Genomic DNA, 10,156 nt, shown 5'->3' on the forward strand with positions numbered 1-10,156 from the left:
CTGTTTGCTTCTGTATATTTCTCCTATACAACCATCTTTAACGGACATTATCTCAACATTAGTTTATTTTTCCAATACTCTGAACCAAAAATCGCAACTTTTAAAACATTTACATCAACTAAACTTTCAATAATCATTCTTAGCTCTATTCTGAAGGTTATTACAGAAGGATTCATATGTTGTTTGTTGTCTGATAAATAAAAACCTTCATTTTCTTCTTAAAACAAGCTGAAAGTTTATTTTTAAGACGTGTGTATATAGTATTTTTTGTTTTATAAAATGAAAAAAAGGCTGGATCCAAAATCTTGAAATTAAAAACTTTGGACAATAATGTTTAAATGAAATAAAGATTTTAACTCTGGCTTTATTCAAAATCTAGATTTTTGGGGTTTTTAATGTAACATTGCCAAATCTTGTCTTCAAAGTAATCATAGTATATTAAGTTGTATGTATGTATAGATCGTAAATGTCAAATATAGTATCGCCAATTGTACAGATTGTATAGAGATTATATGGAATACAAGAAGCGAATATAATAAATATTTTTATTTTTTTTACTATGGAAAAGGGGTAAGATTAAATAAGTGTATTCTTCTTCCTGCTCCTTTTCAGGCATATCACATCAATACAGATAATTTTTTTTCTTTTTTTTCTTTTTGTGAAGTCATTTAAACATACATTTTGTTTATTGTATTTTTATGCTTTACATTTTGTTTTGTATTGTTTTTGATATGTCTGAAAAAAAAAAGTTTAACATACGCATCTGAACACATTACTGGAAAATGAAGAATTTTCTCCATATTGACGGGACTGACTTACAGTCATATGAAAAAGTTTGGGACCCCCTTCTAATTTTGGGGATTTTTGTTCATCATTAGCTGGGATTTCAAAGAAGCAAATTCCTTTTCATATATGACATACCTTAGAGAAACAGAAGCAATTCAGCAGTGTCATTTTGTTTATTGGAATAATAGAAAATATGCAATAGGCATCATAACAAAATTTGACTGGTGCATAAATTTGGGCACCCCAAAAGAAAAATGACATCAGTACTTGGTTGAGCCTCCTTTTGCAAAAATAACAGCCTCTAGACACCTTCAGTAGCCTGTGATGAGTGTCTGGATCCTGGATGTAGGTATTTTGAACATTCTTACATACTAAAGCAATCCAGTTCAGTTAAATGTGATGGCTGCCGAGCATGGAAAGCCCGCTTCAAATCATCCCATAGATTTTCGATGATATTCAAGTCATTGGACTGCAAAGGCCATATCAGAACATTGTACTTTTCCCTCTGCAGGAATTTGAACTGTGTTAAGGGTCATTGTCTTGTTGGAATATCCAACCCCTGCGCAACTTCAACTTTGTGACTGATGCTTGAACATTATCCTGAATAATCTGTTGAAACTGGGTTGAATTCATCCGACTATCCACTTTAACCAGGGCCCCAGTCCCTGAAGTAGCCACAAAGCCCCACAGCATGACCACATTTGATTGTAGGTAGCAGGTGTTTTTCTTGGAATGCAGTTTTCTTCTTTCGCCATGCAAAGCGCTTTTTATAAAGACCAAATAACTTAATTTTTGTCTCATCAGTCCAAAGCATTTTCTTCCAATATGAATCTGGCTTGTCTAAATGAGCTTTTGCATACTCCAAGCAACTGTATCTGTATCTGTGGCGTGGGCGCAGAAAGGGCTTCCTTCTCATCACCCGGCCATACAGATGTTTTGGTGCAAATTGTGCTGAATTGTTGAACGATGTACAGATACACAATCTGCAGCCAGATGTTCTTGCAGGTCTTTGGAGGGGATCGTTGGGTTGTGTGCAACCATTTTCACAATCCTCCACCTATGCCGCTCCTGTTTTTTTCTTGGTCTGCCATGCCTGGGTTTAACTGCCACTGTGCCTGTGTCCTTCCATTTCCTGACAACGTTCCCTACAGTCAAAATTGACCATTGAAACCTTTGGGAAAGCTTCTTGTAGCCTTCCCCTAAACCATGACAATGAATAATCTTTGTTTTTCAGATCTTTTGGGAGCTGCTTTGATGATCCCATTCTGTCTCACTTCAGCAGAGAGTCAAAGAGAAGTGCAACTTGCATTTAGGCACCTAAAATACCTTTTCTCATGATTAAACAGACAGTGCTATGAGGTTCAAGGCTTAACAACATAATCCAACCAATTTTGTGTTTAAAGTCATCAGTTTAACATACTGTTACAGGCATTACAATCAACAAAACCACAAGGGTTCCTATATTTTTGCAGAGCCAGTTTTTCACATTTAATTTTATTTCATACAACCAAATACTGCTTTTCAAAAAATCTTTGTTTGGAAAACATCCCAGTAGTTAGCTGTTCCTGGTAAATTAAAAACATACCACTTTTATCTTTTTTTTTGTGAAAGCAGAGTCAATTATAATGCCGGCTGAGAGGGGTTCCCAAACTTTTTCATATGACTGTATATTAAGGAAGTCAATAAAATACGGTATAGTCTTCACACAAAATCCTCGAAATGTTTTATTATTTATTTTCAACAAATATTTTAATTAAAAAAGAATTACACATGCCTTCCATGTCAGTGCTTGAATTTCCCTCTTAAAAAGCTGTACGACCACCTTGCTCCAAGTGATTTGGTTAATAATGTGATTTTTTTTATTTACATTTTTATTAAATTTTATAAATTATTTATTTTTTCATTATTTTGTTTGAACATTTTTGAAACAATATAGGGGAGAACGGGGTAATCTGAGCCACTTTTTACATTTGCTCCCCTCTAACGGAGCTAAAATTATTTATCACTCAAATGTACATATTTCCCATTAATTCAGGATGTTTCCTAGAAATGGGCATTAGCAGAATTTGGGTAAACTGATCCACTTACTTTTTCCACTCTGAAACTACCATAACAACACATATTGTAACAGTTAGAATCCTGAAAGCTAGCCACACATCCCAGAACTAATGTCGGACTAGTAAAAGAATGATGGGGTTTGGTCAATTAAGCAAAGCTAATTTTCTAAACACTTGAAAGTAACTCTGAACAAAATCAAATACAACATATTATAATTCAAAAGGTTTTAATAAGATTCAAATGAAAGATAGAACCAGTTAGATTAGAACACAGTCTGGGGGTCAGAACACAGGACCCTTAGAGCCAGCTAGTGTCTTGGGGTCAAAGCATAGGGAAATCAGAACCAGCGAGAACAGCCTGGGACTCAGAACACAGGAGAAGACCCAACTGGATTATAACATCAGCCTACTCTACATTCCAGCCCTGAAGGTTACAGGGAAAGATGAGAAGGTGCTCTTTCCGTGTGGTTGCCCCAGGTCGTCTTCCTGGAGTATTTCCTTGGCATGATGGCTTTTCTACAATGTGTATGACATTAAAATAAAACACATGTTATGTAATATATTACATTAAAATATGTTTAAGACTAAACTTAACTTGTGCCTCATGGTGGGGGAAAGTGAGACAGTAGCTCACTTTCCCCCACAGCGTTTGGCTCACTTTCCCCCACCACCACAATTTGAGAAAAAACTACCTCTCTTAGCATTTCAGGCTAATCTTCAGTTATCAGCATCACATGGTTTCATATGTTGGTAGTTCATCAACACGTTTGATAAAAGTTTTTCTACGTGAATACATTTGCTTTGGCACAACAGTTGATTAAGTTGACAGCAAGAACATTTACTTTTACATGCAAAATACCTATTTTGGTGAAAAAAACATGCTTACCACAGCACCATGAGGTCCTCTCTTTCAGGGCCATGGGGAAATGAGAGGGGCTTGAAAACATATATCTCACATGACCACAAATGTTTTCCGTTGCCTAGATACAGGGGGTGGCTCAGGGTTCTCCCCTATACATATATATATATTTTTATTTATTTATTTTGAACTTTTTTCTTCTTCCTAGTGATTTGATAATGTAAATTTCTTTGACATTTATTTTTTATTTTTAATGTTTAATTTTAACATTATTTCATTTGAGTATTTTTTTTATTATTATTGTTTTTACAAAACTAAAATGTTTTTTCTCCTGCATAGTTCCATTAACATTTTCATGGTCTCACTCCGCCCTACACACTGGGCTACAGTCTCCCCTTATTCCACTAACGTATTCTTCTCTCTGGTCTCTCTCCAGCCATGGTGCCGGGGAACTCTTCGGCCTGGTTCAACATGCTGCACAGGACCTGTAAGCTGGTGGCGCTGCTGTGCTTCCTTCACATCTTGGTCAGCGTGTTCTTCTACGTCACGTCTCTAGACCTGCGCTTTGCCTTCACCCAGAGCCAGCAGTCCATCCAGAACCATCAGAACCAGACCCAGCAGAGCAGCCAGCAGTCCAATCAGAACCAGAACCAGAGCTCCCACCCCAGCAGGGTCCGTCTGAGCCTCCAGAACAACACCACTCAGCCCGGGGAGAAATACACTACAGAGGGGCTACTGGGCCTTACACATGACCAGGCTAGACCAAACCACACGCTGGAGGCATGCCCGGAAACATCACCTCTGCTGGGTAGAGATGCAGCCTTTAAAACCGTTAACAAGTGAAATTACACATTAGAGGTAGAAGGATAGATTATTTATTGATCCAGAAACACATTCTGACATCCAGTTGTGTGTGTGTGTGTGTGTGTGTGTGTGTGTGTGTGTGTGTGTGAGTGAGTGAGTTACTGTGTGTACATATGTGTGTGTGTTTGTTTACCTGTGTGTGATGGGGTCACTCAGTGTTTGCTCTGTCAGCAGATTCCTTTAAAAACTGCAGACAGAAACCTAACACCTGAGACCAATGGCGTAACTTTGATGTTCATATTGGTGGGGACACATTTTGGCGAAACGTCACACAATTTGGTGAAACGCCGTCGCCCCAGACCCAGCATCCAACCGCTCACTAGTTTATTAACCAAACCAGTTTTATCATGTATCTATACAGTTTAGTCAAGAGTTGAGCGGCTATCAATCGTTTTGCACAAAAAAAATTATTATATTCATACATCCTTGGCTGCTTATGTTTCACAGTAGGGCTGTCCCCGACTCGGAATCAGGGCCGGATCTAGGCATAGGCATTCTAGGCACGTGCCTAGGGCCCATTTCCACTAGGGGGCCCAGTGAGATTTTTTTTTTTTTTTTTTTTTAGTATCTGTGTTTGATATCAACATCATATTATGCAAATGTAAGTTATCATACAAAAAAAGGAATACAATGTTTTGGTCTGGATAGTTAAAAGCCTAATAATTGAATCAGTTCATCCAAGGTTAACTTATCACTCGGTATTGCGTTTATTTAAAAAAATTGGAAATTGGGCTGCCCTCAGTTGCCCATGCACTGTGTATAGTCTATAGCCTATTTCAGCCTCATCTGTGGAAAAAAAGATAGCTGGACAAGAGAGTTCTTCTGCTTCGTTCCTCTCACTGCATTTAAATGCATTCATTATATTACAGAAAAATATGTCCCGTAAAAGAAAAAGAGCACCAAGCCCATCGCAGAGGATACTGAATTATATTTTTTCTATATTCATATTTTTATGGAAAATCCATATATCTTTCTTCAATTGCTTTTAATTCTACTTCATTCGAGCCAGTATCTCCAAATTATTTGTTCACACAAAATTCCTCAGATTTAGCCTCTTAATTTCCCTCTCAAAGTGCACCAAATTCATGCATTTCACTTTAAAAAGGTAAAAAAATCTCCCGGGGGGGCATACCCCCGGACCCCCCTAGGAAAGTCAGGATCTTGGCTGGCTACTATTTTCACTAAGGGTGTGTGAATGACATTTAACAATAGTCAATAATTTGCCCATGATAACATTGGAGAGGGGGGCCCTAATCAAATTCGGCTTAGGGCCTTATAAAGGCTTTGGCCGGCTCTGCTCCCCGGTTATTATTTTAGCCGTCAAACCAGAGTTTTTCTGTGCGGCAGCTCACACCGGCGATGTCTCACTGTGAATTTCGCCATTACCCACCACAGAGTTCCACGCCAGGTTTTACCAGGTGAATCGCTGCTTCGCACGCGCAAGGCTTTTGTGTTTAGATCAGGCTTGCACGAGCGTTTTAACTTTATGCTGAATAAAGCACTGCACTGCTTTTCATTCAGTTTGAAAAATTGCTCCCACACTGGACTCTGCACGCACCTTACAGAAATGCTCCTGCAGTGAGCTCACGAACAGACGTGAACTTGCATACACGGTTACGTTTCTCTTTACTCCCGTTTACAAAGCACAACTCTTAAACAAATGAATGAGCATAATACTCTTGTGGCAGTTCAAATGTATGTAGTTTTTTCACCAAATCGTGAAGTATCCGTTTGGAGGGGGCCCGAAAAAATGCAGTATGCCTAGTGTACTCTTTCCTCTTAATCCGGGCCTGCTCGGAATTTCAGTTAACGAGTGAACCGGGGAGTTGGAGCGCAGCTGAAGCGCGAGCGTGCCCGAGCCTCGGCGAGCCGGTGAGAGAGAAACAACACAGAGCCGATGAGAATGGTGATTCGCGCGAGTAAAAAAGACAAGATGCTCGCGGTCTACGGGGGCTTAATTGTTTCCAAGGCGACCTATCTTTACTACAGCACATAGCAGAGCAGAATCAATAGGCATATATGGTGCACAATTTGCACAGCGTAAACGTACATCTGCTTTTTGTTTTGCCATTTCCTCTTTAGCTTTGACCACTCTTCTTCTATGGCGTTTGACGTGACGTGACACATTACCGCCACCTATTGCCCTGGCATGATAACGTCAGTGTTTTGCTCTTATTTTCTCTTTTATTATAATGTACACTGACTGAAAAAAAAAAAAAAACGATGGTTCGACTTGAAGAATCTGCGTCGTTGTTTGGTGAAAATAGTTCCGAATGTCTTCTCCTTTCCTTTTTTACCCCGACATTCTTCCTCAGTTGACATCAAACTTCAGCTTCAGCCGCATTCATAGCGCAGCAGCTGAGCTGATTGATTCCGAGATAGTCTCGCAAAGCCAGACCAAACTACAGCACGTAGTATGGTCTGGAAGCACTCTGTTTAGAGCCGTCTATTCGGGTGGGGAAACCGGGGGAAACTGGGCTAGCCTGTTTGTATTTGTTTAAACCAATCACAATCATCTAGGGCGGGGCTAACCCCGGGAAGCAGCAGCGGTGTCCTGCAAAATAGTGCCGGGGGGGGACTTATTTTGATGGAACGTCTTCACGTCCAGAGACTGTCAGAGAAATGGCTAAACCCGCAAACGCCACACAAAAACTATTAAAGACAAAAGGAATATACATAGTGTGTTGCTTTCTAACCAGCATGTCAAGACACCATACACTTTAGCCCCCGAGGAGCTCACGGGATAACTTAACCGGAGTTAACTAGCCACGTAGTGTTATCTCTGGTAACATTATCATCGGCGGTTGAGAGGACGGCTACGGCGGTCGAGTAGAATTTTTAGCATTCGAGAACTTATGTCACCACCTCCTATCGCTGTAGTCAGAGCCGTAGTCCGTCTGTTTACAGGCAGAACAGGGTTTTGACGTTGTGAGCGCTACACCAACTGCAGCAAGTAGCCGAAAGAGTTGCTAGGTGATAGTGGAAGCCGTTGGAATCTTTCCCCGTCGCTAAAACACCGCTGCTTAGTCCCTAATTCACCAAAGAAAGGGAACGGCGGATCTTAATCTAGCTGGTTATAAGGTCCGGTGCTCAATTCAAACCCCCACGCTTCATTTTCCAGAGTTTATGAGGGTATTTCTGCCCGGGGGTAGTTGTACAATGAAGTTGGACAGCTAGGCTAGGCTAATCTAGGCTGCGTCCCGGACCGCCGCCGCCAATATTATTATCCCGAAGTATCGCCACACTTTATTTCTGTCTACAGTAATGTGACTTCTCACACCCTGTATGTGTGTGTGTGTGTGTGTGTGTGTGTGTGTGTGTGTGTGTGTGAGAGAGAGCGCTGCACATAAGCACACGGGTTGACTGTGAGCGAATTGTTTCCGAATTTGAGGGGGATCACAATAGGGGAAAGCCAGCAACCGGAAAAGGAGGGGGCTGCGTCAGGGCTGCGTAGCTTGCCGCCACAAGCGAATAGACGCTGGCGGAAGTGGTCATGCCAGACTAATTCCGAGATGACAGCAGAAGCTGTTTTACCGCTCTCAAATTAAGCAACCAATCACCGCTAACCGAAACACAACCCACGACAACCAACAGGAGGCAAAGCCAATCACAAAATACATAAGGCGGGACTATAAAGAGGGAACGCATTAACCCTTTCCCGTCGTTGTCATATCGTTCTATTGGTGTGGACAATTTTAGCACATTTGAATATTGGTATGGACACGTCCACACCGTCCATACGCAATTTTACGCCCATGCCTGAGACACACACAGACACAGCCTGTTACACCCTAAATAAGTGAAATTACACATTATGGGTAGATAGATGGATACTTTATTGATCCAGAAGGACATTTTGGTGTGTGTGTGTGTGTGTGTGTGTGTGTGTGTGTGTGTGTGTGTGTGTGTGTGTGTGTGTGTGTGTGTGTGTGTGTGTGTGTGTGTGTGTGTGTGTGTGTGTGTGTGTGTGTGTGTGTGTGTGTGTGTGTGTGTGTGTGTGTGTGTGTGTGTGTGTGTCTGTGTCTGTGTTACTGAGGCATTTGGACTCAAACCAACATACTTGCCTCATTACACACCTATAAGGCCTAATTTAGGTTGAGAAATCTGTGTGTAAAAACATGTACAAACCTGCAAGCTGATCTACTAACAGTGTAAAATAACAAGCTCTGTCTATTTAGTACGTTTACTTTAATGATTATGCAACATATTGGAAGGAGTAGATGCACAAAGTTTATTTAGCAGACGCATTGTGATTTACAAAGCCTGAAAATGATCCTTTAAAACACTCTGAAAATGGCGGATTCATTACACAAACACACACACACACGCACGCGCGCGCGCACACACACACACACACACACATCCTCTTAAAATAGTTGCTGTGGTTGTGACTGTTTGTATTTAACAGGTTTGACAGACAGGTGTTAAACAGACAGCGCTGTGAGTTGACTGAGAACATGTTTGTTCTGCGTGTGTTAACATGTCTGACAGAAGTGATCCAGACACATCACATATCAGGCAAACACATTCTGACATCTTTTAATTTTTTTAAAGATATTTTTTGTCATTTTCAAGCTTTATTAGACAGTACAGAGTTGAAATGGGGAGACAGAGAGAGAGGGGGATGACCTGCAGTACAGGTCCATGAGTCGGATTTGAACCCGCGACCACTGCAACGAAGGCCGGAGCCAATATGGTACGCGCTCTATCCACATCACCAGGGCTATTCAATAAGTTTTGAATGGGGGCCGGTTGGTGGAAATTATCCAAAATGAGGGGCCGGAAAAAAATGCCTAAAATTGATGAGCATCACATCAATAGCTACATATACTGTAAAACACTACAACGATATAGGAGTGCATATATTGTCTTTATTTTATCAAATAGAGTTCACCAGCTTATCAAAAATAATCCCTATTTGATTAACATAGGCTGCCTGTTGTTCAAGTGTTTAACAATCTTATCAGTTCAGGAAAACACAATAGGTTAACTCTTCAACAGCTTATCAAAATACATAGAAATAAATGTACTCTAAGTGCAACAGCTTGTCAAAATACAGGCAGGCCTAGGTTTACTAAGAGTGCAACAGCTTATCAAAAAACATAGAAATAAATGTAGGCAACTCTAAGTGCAACACCTTACACTACAGTGTTTTCCCCCCCCCAAAATGTGTTTGTCAAGGGGTCACTGTCCGGGGTCATGGGAGGCGCGGCGCAGCGCGAAAATTTTGGCTGTATTTTGCTCAAAGATGCCAATGCACAGTACAGAAATAAACTGCTTATTTGAATACAAAAAAACTACAGACACTGACTTTACAATTGTGCAATTTTGTTTGCTATGTGAAGGTACACATTTTGTGCAAACATGCAGACAATACAAAGCAAAGTTCTACTGGTGCAATATTATGCAGACACACTAAATACAAATAATGGACCATACACTTACACTGCTGTACAATCGCGCGCACAAAGCTGCATACACAGAGCAGCTGATAGAGAAACGCTTGGAGACACATGTGCACATTTATTTACTGCAGATCACGGCCTTTCGCGCAGTTATGACCATGCAAAAGCACACATCGCGCGTGCTA

General features: G+C 40.7%; 1 protein-coding gene across 1 annotated transcript in view; it reads left to right on the top strand.

The window, feature by feature from the left end:
* LOC307263048 (beta-1,4-galactosyltransferase 3-like) overlaps window positions 1–10,156 on the top strand; it is a 57,571-nt gene that overhangs the window by 34,488 nt on the left and 12,927 nt on the right. The window contains exon 5 of the mRNA XM_080044069.1: window positions 4,139–4,533. Within this exon, the coding sequence (XP_079900195.1) occupies window positions 4,139–4,533 (395 nt within the window). The remainder of the gene's footprint in view (window positions 1–4,138; window positions 4,534–10,156) is intronic.

This window comes from Ammodytes marinus (genome assembly GCF_949987685.1).
Source record: "Ammodytes marinus genome assembly, chromosome: 16".
In the NCBI taxonomy this organism is placed as follows: Eukaryota; Metazoa; Chordata; class Actinopteri; order Uranoscopiformes; family Ammodytidae; genus Ammodytes; species Ammodytes marinus.